This window comes from Vombatus ursinus, unplaced genomic scaffold, assembly GCF_900497805.2.
Source record: "Vombatus ursinus unplaced genomic scaffold, bare-nosed wombat genome assembly UNPS02008996.1, whole genome shotgun sequence".
In the NCBI taxonomy this organism is placed as follows: Eukaryota; Metazoa; Chordata; class Mammalia; order Diprotodontia; family Vombatidae; genus Vombatus; species Vombatus ursinus.
Window position 1 is genome coordinate 1,658,674 of NW_020948774.1, and position 18,287 is coordinate 1,676,960.

The 18,287-nt window shown below is 40.1% G+C and overlaps 1 protein-coding gene across 2 annotated transcripts in view; it reads left to right on the forward strand.

Moving 5' to 3' along the window:
- Positions 1-18,287, forward strand: part of SLC38A10 (solute carrier family 38 member 10) — a 71,633-nt gene that overhangs the window by 34,587 nt on the left and 18,759 nt on the right. For both annotated transcript variants that reach the window (XM_027850064.1, XM_027850065.1), the window contains 2 exons: positions 226-332; positions 14,218-14,374. In XM_027850064.1, the coding sequence (XP_027705865.1) occupies positions 226-332; positions 14,218-14,374 (264 nt within the window). The remainder of the gene's footprint in view (positions 1-225; positions 333-14,217; positions 14,375-18,287) is intronic.

Genomic DNA, 18,287 nt, shown 5'->3' on the forward strand with positions numbered 1-18,287 from the left:
CTTCAGGAGGTGATGTGACTTGCTGGTAGTAAGGATCAAAGTGGGGGATTAAAACCTTGGCCTTCCTGATAGTGCCCAGCACTTTAGCATTCTGCCATTGGATAAATAAACGGTGACTTGCTGATCTGAGCACTTAGTAAAATCTTTCTTTCACTTCCTCAAAGATTGTCCTCATATTTTTATTCTATTTCCTGACCATTCATTGCTCTTCTTTCTTGTTTCTAGTGGAGACGATCTTAGGCCTTACTGGTGCTACAATGGGAAGTCTCATCTGCTTCATCTGCCCTGCTCTTATTTATAAGAAAATCCATAAGAATGCCCTTTCTTCACAGGTCAGTGGTGTTAATTGGCTAACTTCTCTACTCCACAATACAAGGAGAATAATGGATTTATCCTCAGCAGGGATATAAGACCTAGGACCCATGTGGATGTTACAACAGGAAACGTCTTAGTTGAAGAAGTAGTGATGGTCTCCCTGCTTAATGATTGTGACCAGGCTCCTTGATATGCTTTTGGAAAGCTTTACTTCTTATCTCCCTAACAGAAAATGGAGTGTTGGTGTTACAAGGGGAGTATTTCCCAACAGTCCATTCCATTTCAGTGAGCTCAGGTTCTGTTCCCACAGAATGGGAAACAGAGACCTGTTGGTACAAATCCAGCAGCCTGTTGACTTCAACCTGTCTGAACTGTGCCAGAAAAACCATACTTTTTAGCTATGCAAAATTGCTCTTGGACCATGATCCCTAAGAATAGCCATAATTTTATATACCCCAGTCTCTTATCAAAAGTATCTTGTAAAACACATAGGATAGTGCCTGGCACTGGGTTATATAAGTAAAGGTTATATAAATATTGTTGTTGTTGTTATCATTATTGCCATTTCTGCCTCCACAACTTCTTTCGTTTGACCCTTTCTTTCTCAGCCTCCCTTTAGTTCAGGTCCTTATCTCTTCTCACCTCTATTATTGCAATGGCTTTCTAATTATTCTTCCAGCTTCAGCTTCTGACTATGTATATAAATGCACATGGCTGGAGGAAAGACAGAGCTGTTTTAATATTCTTTTAAGTCTTTTATTCTTAAAAAAGATGAGAGAGATGGTTAGTTCTGTTTTTATTGTTTTTTGATAGAGACTTGAGTGATTTTGCTGTATATCCTATGTACCCGCATACCTTTGATCTTTTTCATTGGATTAGCTATATTATCTTTGGTTTTGACTGAAGCAGAAAGTCTTCAGCCTCTTACCTCAGTTTACATTGTACTTGTCTGTGGCTCTTAACATTACTTTTTAGTACTGCTATTGTGGAGCCAGCCTGTGGAGTGTAAAGTATTTTTAATAGGTCCTGTAAAAAAAAAAACGGGGTATCTACACTCTTTCTGTATTTTTAGTAGTATACATGGTAAATTGCATAAGAAATAAATATTTGTCATCATTTTCACAAATCAGTCTAGATTACCCACCATTGGTCTATGTTCCAACAGTCCAGTGCTTTTACCCAGGCTCTTGGCACAGTCTTGAGTGGTAAACTAGATTTTCAGTGGAAACAAATAACACCCGTCAAAAATTATTCAGGCTCAGCAGAAATATTCTTTGTGATAAAGTTAAATTACCATCCCAACAAGATGAGCCAGCAGGCTGTTGGCTTGAAGGTAGTTGTCAACTGTCATCACAGATTTCCATGTGACCTGAAAAGTTGGTCACAAGGACAAGAAAGTAAACAATGCATGTAATTTTAAAAAATATATATTTTTACGTGCATTTAAAAATCTGTCCATCCCACTACCCCCTTTCCCATTGAATTAAAAAAGAAAAAAAGAAAACCCTTCTCATAAGCAAGCATTACCCAACAAAACAAATTCTTTTGTTGGTCATGCCTGAAAGTGTATATCTCTTTCTGTTATTTTAAGTTTATCACTTCTCTGGGAGGAAGTAAGTGGGGTGTGAGAAAAACATTTCTAACCGGATGATGACTCGTGTGGAAAAAGTAGGCAGTTTGGTTTCTTGATAGTTTTATAGTGTTTCCAGCAAAAGGATGGTTATATTGATTATATAATCAATTAATATTAATTGAATGTACCTAGAAAACATGGCATCATATTTAAAAAAAAATTTTTTTTTGATAAACCAAGATCGACTTTCTCACTCTTCCCTTTCCCTTCTCCCTTTACCCCTTCCCCACTGAAAACATACGAAAAACAAAACCCATTACAAATGCATAGTCAGCCAAAAAAAATTTCCACATTAATTATGTCCAATAAGATATTTGTCTCATTATGAACTCTGAGTGCTTCACCGCTTGATATATCAGGAGGTGGCATCTTGTTTCAACACAATAGTATTCCATTTATATACCATATTTATTTATGGTATATATATTATATACATTTATATACCGTAACTTGTTCATCCATTCTCCCAATTTATGACACGCCCTCAGATTCCTATTCTTTGCTACCTCAAAAAGTGCTATGAATATTTTTGTGTATCCCTAGAGTTTATTTTGTTTAGGATTAATCCTTCGCTCAATCTGCTTTTTCTCTAATTCCTCTTTCCCTCCTTCACCCCTTTTCCTCCTATTTCCCTGTTGAATGAAATATATTTCTGTATCCAGCTGTGTGTATATGTGTATTCTTCCTTCTTTTGACCAGTTTAGAGGAGAATAAGGTTCAAGTGTCAGGTGTTCACCTTCCTTCCTCCTTGTTTGTATAGATGTCTACTTGTGTACCCTGGTTATGTGAGATAATTTCCCCTAACCATCCTTTCCCTTCTCCCCCCTCCTCACTCCTGCCCGTGTGTTCCTCTCTCTCTTTTTATTCTTCTCTTAATATCATCAAGACATAATAGAACTACTCTTGGGCCTTGTCTAATTGTACTTCCTCTATGAACCCTGATGATGGTAAAGTTCAAAGGAGGCTCACATCTCCTCAATTTGAATATAAGCAGTCTATCTCTATTTAGGCCTTTATGTTTGTTCATTCATGTTTGCCTTTTTGTTTGTCTTCATTCCTGTGTTTGACCTTCATAGTTTTTCCACAACTCTGGTGTGGGCTTTTCATGCTTGAAAGTCCTCTATTTTATTAAAGGTCCAGTTTTTCCTCTGTATTCTCAGTGTTGCTGGATAAGTTATTCTTGAATGTAAGACCATATCCTTTGCCTTATGGAATATCATATTCTAAGTTCTCCACTCCTTTATAGTGGTGGCTGCTAAATTGTGTGTGATCCTGGCTGTGGCTCCTTGGTACTTGAATTTGTTCTTTCAGGCTGTTTGGAATATTTTTTCTTTGACCTGAAAAGTCAAGATTTTGGCTCTGATGTTCCTGGAGGTTTTTGTTTGGGTTTGTTTTAGGAACTGACTGGTGGATTCTTTCTATTTCCAGTTTGTTCTCTGGTTCCAAGAGATCTGGGCAGTTTTCTTTGAAGATTTCTTGAAATGTGATGTCTAGGTTCTTTTTTTGGTCATGACATTCAGATAGTCTAGTGATTCTTAATTTTTTTTCCCTCGATATGTTTTTCAGGTCAGTTGTTTTTGCTGTGAGATACTTTAAAATTTCTTCTATTTTTCAGCCTTTTAACTTTGTTATGTGTTGTTGCCCTTTGAAGTCATTGGCTTCTATTTGGCCTATCTTAATTTTCAGAGAGTTTGTTGCTTGGACAAAGTTTTCTATTTCTTGTCCTGAGCTGTTAATTCCCTTTCTAATTCTTTCTTCCATGGCTTTCATTTCTTTTCCATTTTTTCCTCTCATTCTATTTATAAAAAAAATTTCAGACTTTTTTTTTTAATGCTTGCTTCATTTCTTCCAGGAATTCTAGTTGAGTTTGTTCTCATGCTGAGTTTTTCTCTGAGACTTTGCTTGTAGATGTTTCAGAGTCATTCTCTTTTCTGTTTGTATCTTGAATATCTCTGCCAATCATTGTGGTGGGTTCTTTTTTGTTTGCTCATTCTTCCATCCTACTTCATGATTTCTAACTTGATATTAAGGCTGGGCTCTGCCACTTTTCTGGAGAAAAGGTCTGGGCTGATCTTTTTTTTTATTTTAATTTTAATTTTTTTTTTTAATTTTTAGTTTTCAACATTTACTTCCACAAGATTTTGAGTTCCAAATTTTCACCCCATCTCGCCCCTCCCCCCACCCCAAGATGGCATGCATTCTGAATACCCCTTCCCCTAGTCTGCTTTCCCTGCTATCTCTCCCCCCCCAACTTCCCCTTCTATTTTCCTGTAGGGCAGGATAGATTTCTGTACCCCATTTCCTGTATTTCTTATTTCCCAGTTGCATGTGAAAACATTTTTTTTTAAACATGTGTTTTTTTAAACTTTGGGTTCCAAATTTTCTCCCTTCCTCCCTCCCCACACACCCTCATTGAAAAGGCAAGCAACTCAATATAGGCTATACTTGTGCAGTTATGCAAAACACTTCCATAATAGACATGCTGTGAAAAACTAACTCTATTTCCCTTAATCCTATCCTGCCCCCCCATTTATTCTATTCTTTCTTTTGACCCTGTCCTTCCTCAGAAGTATTTGCTTCTGATTAGCTACCCTTTTCCAATCTGCTCTCCTCTCTATTATCCCCCTACTCTCTTGTCCTCTTCCCCTCCTATTTTCCTGTAGGGTAAGACAGATTTCCATACCCAATTGAGTGTGTGTGTTATACCCTCCTTAAGTCAAATTCTATGAGAATAAGATTTACTCATTTCCTCTCACCTTCCCCCAGTTCCCCTCCACTGTAAGAGCCTTTTCTTTTCTTTTTTTTTTTGTGAGATAATTTACCCCGTCTACCTTTCCCTTTCTCGTTCTCCTAGTATAATCCTTTCTCACCCCTTAATTTTATTCTCCATATATGACCCCTTCATCTTCAACTCACCCTGTGCCCTCTATCTATCTATCTATCCATCTATCTATCTATCTATACACACATATATATATATATACACATATACATATACATATACATATACATATACACACACATACATATAATTTTTTCCTCTCCAAGTACCCTAATACTGACAAAGGTCTCATGAGTTACAAATATCATCTTTCCATGCAGGAATGTAAACAGTTCAACCTTAATAAGTCTCTTATGATTTCTCTTTCCTGTTTACCTCTTCATTTTCCACTTGAGTCTTATATTGGAAAGTCATATTTTCTATTCAGCTCTGGTCTTATCATCAAGAATGCTTGAAAGTCCTCTATTTCACTGAATGACCATTTTTTCCCTTGAAGGATTATACTCAGTTTTGCTGGGTAGGTGATTCTTGGTTGTAATCCTATCTCCTTTGCCCTCCAGAATATTATATTCCATGCCCTGCAGTCTCTTAATGTAGAAGCAGCTAAATCTTGTGTTATCCTGATTATGTTTCCACAATACTTAAATTGTTTCTTTCTGGCTGCTTGTAATATTTTCTTCTTGACCTGGGAACTCTGGAATTTGGCTACAATATTCCTAGGACTTTTCCTTTGGGGATCTCTTTCAGGAGGAGATCGGTGGATTCTTTCAATTTCTATTTTGCCCTCTGGTTCTAAAATATCAGGGCAGTTTTCCTTGATCATTTCTTGAAAGATGTTGTCTAGGCTCTTTTTTTGATCATGGCTTTCAGATAGTCCAATAATTTTTAAATTCTCTCTCCTGGATCTATTTTCGAGGTCAGTTGTTTTTCCAATGAGATATTTCTCATTGTTTTCTAATTTTTCATTCTTCTGGATTTGTTTTACAGTGTCTTGATTTCTCATAAAGTCACTAGCTTCCAATTGCTGTATTCTGATTTTTAAGTAAGTATTTTCTTCAGTAATCTTTTGGACTTCCTTTTCCATTTGTCCAATTTTGCTCTTTAGGGCATTCTTTTCTTCATTGGCTTTTTGACCTCTTTTGCCATTTGGGTCAGGCTATTTTTTAAGGTGTTATTTTCTTCAGAATTTTTTTGGGTCTCCTTTAGCAAGCTGTTACCTTGCTTTTCATGATTTTCTTGCATCACTCTCATTTCTCTTCCCAGTTTTTCCTCTACTTCTCTTACTTGCTTCTCAAAATCCCTTTTGAGCTCTTCTAAGACCTGGGAGTTTTGGATGCAGGAGCTTTGACTTTGTTTTCTTCTTCTGATTGTATGTTTTGATCTTCTTTGTCACCAAAGTAAGATAATATAGTCTGACTCTTTTTGCACTGCTTGCTCATGATCCCAGCCAATTACTTGAGTTTTAAACTCTTTGTTAAGGTAAGAGTCTGCTTCCAATGTGGAGAATGTACTGTCCCAAGCTTTGGGGGTTTGTACAGCTGTTTTCAGAGACCCTTCTAGGGACCTGAAAAGTGTCAGTTCTTCCAAGGTGCTATGATAAGGGGTGAGGTGTTTCCTCTCCACAGCCACAACAAGCTCCACCATGTCAGCACTCCTCCTTGCCCCAGGACCGCCTCTCAGAACTGTGACCCAGATCCAAGTACTGGTAAAGCAAGAGATTCCTGCCTCAGCCCTGACAAAGAGATCCTTGCAATCCCCCTGTGATCAGCCACTTGATTCCCCCTCAGTCTGTGGGCCGGAAGCTCAGAAGCCAGCCGCTGCAAGGGCAGCGGCTGAGATCTAGCTTTTTCTCTCACTGCAGTAAGAGACTTTTCCCACTGACCTTCTAAGTTGTCTTTGGCGTTTGTTGGTTGAGAAGCCTGGAAACTGCCACAGCTGCCCGGGATTCAGCCCTCTGCGGTCTGCTCCAGGGTTGCTGCGGCCTGTGCTCCCCTCCCAGCCTGGTGCAACATACCTTTACGATCAGCCAGCCAGGTTGTCTTGGGCTGGAAATTTGTTTTACTCTTTTTTTGTGGGTTCTGCTGCTTTAGAATTTGTTTAGAGCCATTTTTTGTAGGTATTTGGAGGGGTTTGGGGGAGAGCTCTAGCAAGTCACTGCTTTCCCTCCGTCATCTTGGCTCCACCCCTCTGGGCTGATCTTGTTGCTGCTTTCTTAGGGTATTGCGAGTTGTCTCAGGGACAAGTTGGAGCTTTCATTTCTCCCAAAGTGGTCTGATCCAGGACCAAGTCTTATTGCTGCCCCTGGTCTGAGCTCTGCAAGTTCCTGACCTGGGTTTGAAACTGAACAAGAGTAGATTGCTGCTGGACTCTGCCCCTGTTGGCCAACTGGAAAGCTCTGTTGGCTCAGAGGGGCAGAATTATGGGTTCCCCTTTGTTCAGGTCTTTTGTCTGTGGACTGGACTAGGTGATGGAACTGAGACCTTGCCTTGTGCCTGAGGTCTGAGCCACACTGCTGTTGGCTTCTGAACTTGCTTCTTTCTCCTTAAATTGTCAAGGTTCTCCCTTCTCAGGAATACCACCACAGTGTGCAAGTCCCTATTTCATTATGCCCTGGATCTGTGCCCTGAAACTGGATAGTGCTGACAAAGTTGCCAGTTCTCGCCTGTTCTTTTCACCAGTAGCTGGTATGGGTTTGGGACCTCCTCTTGTGTTGGTGCTGCCAGGATGCTGCCGCCCTCTGTGTAGTGTGGTTCTGCCACAACCCTGTCCCCGGTATCCACAGCCCTTCCCGTCTGTTGCCCTGTGTCTAGCTAGGCTGAACAAGTGGCTCACTGTGACTTCTACATTTTCCCATCAAGGTTTGGTCTGGCACATTTTTCTAGATCTATTTGGAGGAGTTTGTGGAGGGGAGCCTGATGCAATTCTTCCTATTACTCCACCATCTTGGCTGTTCTTCCTTTTTTACCCCCTTCCTGCCCCACAGCACTATATATTCTAATCACATCTCCCCTTATCATCCTTATCATCCTGTATTTTTCCTCCTTTTCTTAGCCAAACTCCTTGAACAAGATTTCTGTACTCATTCTTTACTTCTTTTCACTCCTCAGCCTTTTGTAAACTGGCTTCTAATCTCATCACTTAACCAAAACTGCTGTCTTAAAAATGACCAGTAATCTCCTAGTTGCCAGAACTGATGATCTTTCCTCAGTCTTCATCTTTCTTGACCTTTTTTGCCACATCTGACACTGTTAATCACCCTCTCCTACTGTATACTACTGGAGATGTCTCAAATTTGACATTCCCAAAGTAGAATTTACTATCTTTGCTCCCAAACCTACCTATCTTCCAAACTTCCCTATTTCTTTTGAAGGCACCACCATTCCAGCCTCCTCTGGGCATAACCATGGCATTATCCTTGACTCCTTACTCTCTGTTTTTCCACATATCCATTTAGTTTCCAGATTTTGCTTTTTCTCCATCTGCAAGTCTTGCATCTGACTGTACTCCTTCAGCCAGTACCTTAGTTTCTGTCCTCCATCACCTCTTGCCTAGATTGTTGGAGTGGCCTCCTAACTCCCAGCCTCAGGTCTCTCTCCACTGTAGTCTGTTCTCCACACAACTGCCTGGATGATTTCCATTAGTACGTAATCTAACCATGTCACTCCCCTTCCTAGTGAATCTGGTGGCTCCTTGTTTCCTTCAGAATAAAATATAAATTTTTTTTCACAACCTGTCTCTGTCTGAGTCTTCCAGGCTCATTGTATATTCTTCCTCTTCCTCCAGTCTGCAGCCCAGCCAAACTGGCCTTGTGCATGGCACCCTGTCTCTCCCTTCTCCGTGGCTTTGCATCAATAGTCCCCATGCCTGGAGTGCACTCCTTCCTCACATCTCTGCCTCAGAGATTTCCTCTTCTTCCTTTAAGGTGTAATCTAGCCACAACCTTCTACATGAAGCTATTCCTGATCCCTCTCAACTTCCTTTGTGTGCCCTTTCCCTAACTTTTTAAAATTTATTTGAATTTTTTATCTTTATATTTATTCTACACAAACTTGTACACTCAATTCAAATATAAGCTACTTGAGAGTAGAGATTGTTTTATTCTTTTTGTTTGTATCCCTAGCTCCCATTACAACTCTTGGCATAGAGTAGGTGCTTAAATGCTTATGGACTGATTGGTGTACTTGACACCAAAATGGCACAGTTCTGGCCTTTGATTAATTAATAGCATAGATGATTGGAACATCACAACCAAGGGTTATAGCTACAGGTGTGAAAGTTTGCATTTCTAATGCAGAGCTTACACTAAGAGGTCCTTAAAGCCTTGGCATTTTTTTTCACAGCTAAGAACTGACCTCTCTGCTAAGTCTTCTTTTTACCTTCATGACATCCCTTCTCCTCTGCCCCTTTCGTATGAGGACAGATTAAATGTTAAATCTCAAAATCTGTTAGCACAACCTAGCATTAGAACCAGATTGTGGTGGCCAAGCCTGGTTCAGTTCAGTCAGATTCTGTTTGGTCCACTCTTCTTGTTTGTCATTGTTTTCTGATGAGTGTTGATGCTTAGTAATTTAAAATTGTATACATCTATAGCTGTCATAAGGGCTATTCAGTCACCTTCAACCCTGAAATATAACTGCTTATTTAGATACCACTTGACTCTTTAGAAAGGTGTTAGGGACTATCTGTACTATCCTACTTCCTGAATTCTTTCCCAGGCATAATGAAACATGAAATGGAAAGTTGAGTTAAAAGCAAAATCCTTTTATTATATGAATCATTATTGCATGGATTGAGGTGTGCTGTGGGTCAAATGATGGCTCTTAAAATTTTATATAAAAAAAATTTACCACCCAAAACTCATATGACATGATCACATAATTATGTTAGTTTTGTCTCCCAGTTGAGTATTATAGGTTCTCCTGCATTTTTTTCACAGGGAAGAAAAAAAGAGAATTGGGACTGTAGTACATCCCCAGATGCTTTAGTTGGTCAGCAAAGTGTGTATAATTCTTCAGGTGAGCTGTTAATTATTACAGACAACTGGTCAGTCAATGACTGGCACCAAGCCAAAGCCTAGGAAATGAAGAAAGCAAAGGGGATGGTTTAATTAAGACTTAGCATGTTGGAAAGATGATCAGGTAACTGAGCAAGGAGGGGATGTTTAAGAGCTCCAAACCAGGCTAGTGGAGTTGTGAATGAATCCAGAAATTGTTATTGTTATTGTTGGTCGGCATTTGGTGTCATTTTTGTTGCTCTTGTAAAGCAGATTTTATGTGCTGCTTATTTTTTGTTGGCCAGCATTTGGCCAGAGATATATTAAGCTGCCTATGGGGAATCCTGAACTGAGGAACATACTTTGTGAGTTCATATTGAATAAAAATGTGTTAGGTTCAGGAAACAAAACACATAGCTCTTACAGGAGGGTGGAGCTGTAGGGTTTATTTTCACATTAGGGCTTAGTTTCTGGAATCAGCCTTGTCAGCCTTAGTCTTGCCTTTTGGCGCAAGTTCTACCTTTCCAAATCACCCTTTCTCTGATGGAGGATCATTTTAGAGTAGTTTGGTTTTGGAAAACAAATTAGCTTAGAACTTTTTAAGTGAAGGTGTTTAGCTTTATACTTATATCTTAAGGTGGAATTAATTATGAGGTGAAATTTTATGAATCTCACAAGTAAGTAATGCATCTGTTCTCACTGATATAATGGAAGTTTTGTCCAACTTGAGGGTGAATCACTTATTCCCTAGACAGTAAGTAGATGTGTGTGCAATGTTTTAGTTCTTATGCCCCTGAAACCCAGGATTGATGCCTTCATTCTTTGTCATTATTTCTTATTTATAATTTTTCTGTGGTTATACTGGTTTCCAGGCATTGCAGAACACTTGTCTTAGCAGAGTAGAAATATATTGCATCCTCAGGCATTGAAATAGTTAATTTTTATATTGATGTGCAATTTTTTTTTTTTTTAGATCTGAAAGTTGAGGGTTGAAATACATCATTTAGAGATGCAGGTGAAATGTTGATTTTGGCCTGTCAGTCTCCAGTCAAAATGTTAAATGACATCCATGTTAAAATAGGCCAACATAAAATCACCAACCAAATGTTTTTATCTTTGTGTCAGAAGCATTTTAGGGACTGTCTGATAAGTTTGGAGGTAAGGTGAGTTGGAGAGTAACTATACTCAGAATGTCCCATTGACACTGGTGGGAGACTTACACTTTGCACATGGGTGATTGTGAACACATGGAAAAATCACAGTAACAAGGATGCAGAGGCTTATAAAGTCTCGTATCTGCCTAGGCAGCATCTCTCCATTGTCATTTTGGAATAGTCTTCCTCCCATGACCTGCTGATGATGTGGGATCAGGAGAAGTTCTTCATTCTCATTTAAGTGCTAATACTAAGATCTTGTCATTATCCTATTGGTGTTACGGGAAGCCCAATGAGGAAGATAATTTTTTTTATTGCTTTCTAGAGAAGTCATTTCTGCTATGGACTAGATGAATACTAAATGCATGCTGATTCCATTATGCTGATGGTTAGTCACTTGCACATAACCCTTTGATGGCATTGCTTTTTTGAATCTATACTCTTTTTGGGGGGGCGGAGATTAGGCAGTGGAGTTAAGTGACTTGCCCAGGGTCACACAGCTAGTAAGTGTCAAGTGTCTGAGGCTGGATTTGAACTCAGGTCCTCCTGAATCCAGGGCCAGTGCTCCATCCACTGCACCACCTAGCTGCCCCCTTTTTTGAATCTATAAAAGGACCTCCTGGTCCTGAGTGAAAGGATTTCCAAGGTTTAAAGGCAACTTAACTAAAGCTCTTGTCAGGCAGCTAGCTGTCTTGGGTCTTCCAGGTTAAGCCTTCAGTTCTTCCACTTACAACCTCTTCTATCCCATTTTACTCTTTTGCCCTTCTGCTTTGGAGCTTGGAGTGACTTAGATCTAAAGGGAAAGTGGGCAATGGTAAATGACCATGGTGCAGGGTAAATAATTGGAATTAACTAGGGGAATCTTTGTGGCATTTAAATTAGATGACATTGGCCATTGGCATCATGCTTCTGGTAATTCCTTTGTTGTGTAGGTTTTTCTCTACTATACTCTAGTTATGACTTCACTAGGGATTTAGGTATTCTTTTATGACTTCTGCTATTTACTCTTATAAGCTGTTGTGCTCCATGAATTTTAAGAAAATCAAAGTGCTTTTTGGGGCTAGGAAGATTCTAACCCCCACCTTTCAGTGCTGCAACATTTCTGGCAGATTTAGCTTAGGCTTTGCATCCTACAAAGTGGGCAGCTTCATATAGGTTCACTTTAGGAAATTGTTCTGTTACTTGAAGCTTTCTGGGCCAAATGATGGTCACTGCCTAAGGCACCAAGCTGGGCTCGCTGTGTGTGCTGCAAGTCAGCATTGCTCTGCATTGGCAGAGTGGCTAGGGGAAAGAGCCTGCCCTGCATTCTCCTGGACCCTGGGGAGCATTATCAGCTCTTTGCTTCCATGAGCACTGAAACAAACTCACCATTTCTGGAAGGGTAGGGATAAGAAAAAAAAAACTTCAAGTGGACTTTTTCTGGAACTTTTAAAAATTGATAAGCATAAAATTTGAGATATGGCAAGTGATTTTTTTCCTATGAAAAACCAATTCTGGGATTGTTTGGGGTCTTGAAAGTATTTATTTGTTCTTTCTGAGTTATTGTTGTAAAGGATCAACTCAGTCTTTAAGAAATAGATTTGAAATCTGCCACTCCTAGACTAGTGTAAAAATTTAATGAGGATAAAGATACTGATCTCCTTTGATTCTGTGGGGGTTGAATCACTGACCATTCATTTGCAAAATTTTGGAACCAGGAGCTACAAACTCCTCTGCTGAAAGGGAACCAGATGTGGTCTAGACCTTTAAGTGCAGAGGTAGTATGCTATAGTACCATTGCTACTATAGCATAAACAATATGAGGAAGATAGGAATTCTTTGTGTGTTGTAAAATTTGAGGAAGTCTAAAGGTGGTTGAATAAAGAACAAAGGGGATATTTATTCCCATAATATGACTCTTTGTTTTACCAAGTTAATGAGGGCAACCTTAATGTCCAATTTCATAAGCTTTCAGAAATAGTGAATCAGAGCAGGTTAACCATTAATTACAGTTTCATGGCAAAATGCTTAAGGAAGTGACTAAAAAAATCAGCGGTACCTTAAAGCTTAGCTGTGCTGACAACAGAGATTGGCACAACCTGACAAAGTAGCTTAAGCTAAGCTTAAGATAGTGGTGCAAAGAGGAGTCTGGGGCTGGGAGAGATTTGTCATTTTGAAAGGGACCCACGCCGAACACTGTTCTCTTCTGATGGCTCCTCTGTTCATTTGCTTTATTAGCCAGCCTTCTATGTTGGTCTGTTTTGTTTTGTTTTGTTTTTTCTCCAGGCTGGGTGCATTGCCTCTGCAGCAGTCCTTGCTTGTGCCAGCTCTAGAATGGTGTTAAGACCACAGTTGGACTTTAGAATTGGATGACTTGAATTAAATCCTGTCATGTTGTTACTACACAGGTTGCATTCTAGTCCTGATGCCTCACTGATGACTTGTATCAGAATAGTTATCTCTACCAAGTTTTGTATATGTAAGCCTATAGTGTTTTGGGGTTGGGAGAATATGGTGGGTATGAAGGAGCTATGTGAATTTGGGAGTGACCTTGAGAATCTTACTTCTAGCTAAAGAAGTTAAGAGGTACTTGATTTCTCAAATGATGTTGGAAGGTTCACCAGGTAATTCTGAAAGTCCTCTCTCTACATGAGACTTGGCACATTTGTATTGATCTCAAGGAGTTAGTGAGGCATTTTCCATTTCATACACCACTGCCCTGCTGTTTTTAGTCTTTTCTTTGTACCTTTTCCCGATATCTGCCCTCTACTCCCCTCTCCCAGTGGAGGGAGCAAGGAGAAGAGGCTCGGGAAATTTCTTGGTCTCATTCTTCCTTCCCCTTTTCCCTCCAACCTCTAAATCTGGCTTTGATAAATTCTGCTGATGATTCCTGACTAAGTAGCATTGTTGACATGCAGACTAGGTTTAGCAAAAGACTCTTCTAATGACAATTATAATGATTAGGTAAAAAATAATACATCAGTGTTTAATTAAATCTCCTTAACTGTCAGTGTTGTTAGCCAACAGTGGTCTCTTTCTGCAGATAGTTTTTCATTTGGAGCAGCAGCCAGTCATTTGGCAGTTCTGCTGTTTAGGGGAGACAGATAGGTCTCTGCACGTCCCTTTTCTCCCCTCTCTATTTTAGTAATGTGTTAGCTTTTTTTTTTTAACCACCCTTTCCCCTTATTTAACATACACACACATATGCACAATCCAAACCTAACCTCTTTCCCCTATCACACAAAAAGATTCCCTATAGCTCAAGAGATCTCAAGCTGCCAAAAGTAAAGATGTTGGCTTTAGACCTTTCAGAGCATGTACATTTCTTCATTGACTCTCATGTGTTCTTTATATCCTATAGTTCATTCTGTGGATAAGCTTGGGGATTCTGTTGATTAGTACATATACTACCCTGTCTGTGAGTGAGGAGGCCCCTGTGAAAGTTGAAAAGATAGAAGTTGCTGGTCATCTTGGAGAAGTAAAAAACCTGATGGATTCAGATTCTGCCAAAATATCAGGTATGTACAATTCACTTGTTTTTTTCCCCACCTCAAAATTATTCTGTACCATCCTTGTTGAACTTTGGGTGGAAACTTTGTAGTATTTGCAGTGACTGTGTCTTGGGAGCAGTCCTGCTATCTCAGTAAGTGTAGGTGTCACTTTCAGAGGTATGTCTTGGGGTATGTCCCAAGGATTTCATTTGCTTTGCCTGCTGCCATTGGTTTTGTGGGAAAAGGAGGGAAGGCTTTGAGATTGCTCCCAGTGGAAGAGTTTGGGATGAGTGCAATTCTTGCTAATAAAGGAAGCTTTGTAAGGCTGAGACTGGAGATAGCACTGTTCTGGCCACCTGTATGAAGAGTATAAGGAGCCAAAATAGGACTGCTCTCAGCATTTCTGCCAGCATATGGGACAAGATTTCAATAACGAGCCATTCAATGCATTAAAAGGTATGTAAATTTATGGGTGCAGCTTTTTTTTTTTAGTTTCAGGATATAAATTTTGAGCCAGTTTTAGTCTCGACAAAGCTTGTGATTATGCCTCTGCTCTGTTTACTGTTTCACATTATTTATTATTTGTTTACTAGGACTCTTGATAGAATTATAACTCCCTTACATGGCTGAAGGCCTGCTTCACAAGGCCATCTCTAGCAGGTGCTATCTGACCCTTTTTCTGGCCCCATCCATGGCTCTCTCCCAGGGTTGAGGGGGAGGGGTTTAAAAAAATCTGATTTTCCATGTGTAGTAGTGCCTTAAACAGAATGTGTTTATAGGTTTATTTATTTGGAGGGTTCTTTGAGGCCTTGGAATATTTACCATAGATTGGTGGGGGAGAGAATAAAAAGAAAGGTTTTATGCAAGAGATTATACTCTCTCAGTCTCTGAACACATTCCTGCAGAACTGCTTTGAGTGGCTGTCAGGAGCAATAGCTGGTAGGTTGGTGCTGTCTGCGATAACATTCATTTCTGGGGTCTTCTGTCCCTGACAATAATAGGGTTTTATAAATTCACATTAATGGTGCACCCATGCATGTCCAGCTCACACCTCCCCTGCAAAGAGACACAACAGCTGTGATTTAAATTCGCTCGGTTCTCAATCCCTTAATCACGCTGTCTGTGTGGCTGGCCTGGGAGGAGGAATGTAATCCATTGCTCTTGAATATTAGTTCACTTTTGAGTGGTAATGGCTAAATAACATCTGTTCCTGGTAGGAACTCGAGTCTCCCCACTTTCTGTAATTGACAAAGTAAAAAGTCTTGTCAAAGATGGTAGGCAAGAGAGTTAGCAAATACTGTCCTGAAGACTAGGCAGAAGTGTGTATGGTTATTTTAACTTGGTTGAGATGCTGAGGAAAGTGCTTGATTAAAACATATACATAATTAAGAGTACAGCAAATCCTCGGATTTGTTGTCCTCTTCCTTTCCCCTAATTAACATCCCTGTATTTGAAAAGTGTACTCTCACCAGTATTAACACCTCATAAAAATTCCATATGAGAAAACAGTCTCCCACAAGGGAATCTCCCTCCTTTGGGAGCCACTGTGAAACTATTAGAAATGCCTAAAGATGCTTCATTTTGCCTCATTTGGTTGCACTTCCCAAGTCAGCATGGTTTCCCAGTCTAATGCCTCATTTTGGCTATTCCTGTCTAGTAGTGGGTAAGAGTGGCCCTATTTAACCACTTAGAGGTACTCGATCTGTTTGGGTCTCAGGGGACCAAAACAGGTGCCAGTTCTAGAAGAGTCAGCAGGAAGAACAGTATGGACTAAGGGAAAGAGAAATATAAGTAATGACTCTGAAACCTGAGCCCAGTCTTCACAGCTTTGCCAACTACAAAAGGGCTACTTTGTATTATGTGAAACCCTGTATGCTAGGTCCCCTCTAGCCTATTTGATGAAGTAACCTGGGTTTGTTCCTATGCAGTATGGGCAGAACTTTGGCATTTCCCCATTCCCTCCATCTCAGCATGTGACAGGCCTACCCAGTAATGAATTACCCTACATTAATCTACACCCGCTTCTCCCTGCACTCCTCCATTTTGTGAAAGGCTACTGCTTGTGGCTTTCTGCACTCATCAGCAGCTGCATCCTGTCATTCAAAGCATGTGCAGGACATGAGCCTGCCCTGTGCTCACCTGGGTGTCCTCCACTGGCCAACATCTGGTTTTGATTTCTTTCAGGAGGCTTTAACAAAAACACATGGCTCTTCTCTGAGCCACATGCAGTTTGTTTTTAGCGTGTTCTCAATTTTTCTTTCCCCTCTCCCCCTTTAATTGATGGGTTGCCTTGTTGAAGCAAATCTTGGAACTGTGCTGGGCCTTTAACTATTTTGTGTTCACCATCTGACTTTTGCCTGTCAGCATGTGAGAGGAGTTTTATTGGTCTCTTTGATGTTGCAGGGGCCAAAACTGTACAGACTTTCATTAAAATCCTGCCCTGTGGGCTCTAGGATTATGAATATTAGAGCATTGCCCTTTTATGTGAACACGTATTGACCAGCAAACTCTGAATAGTGTTTTCTCTAATGACACCCAAGTGCACATTATGGACCCTGACTGTATTGCTGGAGGTTTATATCAGTGGCTCTTCGGGAGGGTATAAAACCCCTTTCAGAAATGTTCTGGTATTACATACAGTGAGAATGTATGTTAAAAGGTTGCTAAGCCTCCTGTGAAAGCTCATGAAAGCAATTACCCATTTTTTAAAAAAGCTAATTAGGCAATTTATCTTGGTGTTTGATAGCACCCTTGAGGGTCTCATGGGTAGGATTAAGATTTTGTAATATTTTTCAGCTCTTTACTTGAATGTTACTACCTTCATTTTCTCTCCTCCACCTCCTCCTACTTCATTGTGCAATATTGTGTAATGAACTTTATTTGTGCCCTTCTGCAACTAGTCCCCTTTCTTCCAATAGGATTGGAAAACAGTTGCACTTCTACTTAGTAAGCAGGAAAGATGAGCAAGGAGTTGCCTTTTTAGTTGCCTGTCTGTATTGGTTGACTTGGAATTTTTGAAATTAGATGATGGAAAGACATGCCTGGGCTATTTTCTGTATGTTCAGGGATACAGGTGGTGGTATTTACAGCCACAGTCTCTTCAATCCCTTTGATTTTGCCTTACACATACCCAAATGTGGTGGCCATGACAACTATGTTCATGACATTAGCAGTGGCTTTCAGTTGGTTTGTACTTTCTCAGCCTTATCATAGCTCTGCTTTCTCCAGAAAATGAGATCTTCCTTGATTCCTTCTGCTGCCTTCTACCAGCTGCTTAGCGAGAAGAGGTGGTAAAGTTTTAGAACTCTTTTGACAGAGTGACAAAACGTGTGAGAGTGGGAAGAGACACTCCACACACTTAATCCCTTCTCTCCTAAACTGTTAGAACAGCTTGATCCTGCTACAGCTCTCCCTTGCGCTTTGTGAGAAGTCTTTTAATAGTTCCTTTTCTGTGTCACAGGCACTTTCCTCCTGATGTGATTTTTGTTCATTTTTACTGCTTGTGTGTCAGGAGACAACAGTGAACTAATTTCACTGATGCAATCTGATAACCTTGCTGAGCATCATAACCAATGCATAGATTGAGAGGCATGCACCATTTTCTGGGTCAGCAGGGAAAGTTCTTCCCTCTGGCTGCTGCTGGCATTTGGTGACCATGGCTCCTTGGCCAGGACTAGTGCTGATTGTGCTAATCAATGGGGTTAACTTGATTTTTCTTACAGGTGGCCTGGACTGCCCCACTTAGCTAGCTGTTCCCTATTTATGGAAAAATCCACGATTAGTGAATGGAGAATTCTTTATATTTTACTGAGCTGAGGAGGAACAGGATGGTAGATCTGAGTGATGCTAATTTGTCAGAGTATAATAAAAGAGTGATACATTTGGCCAAGAAGTGATACTGTATTTTTCTGGCTCTTTCTTCCCCACCCCACCCAACATT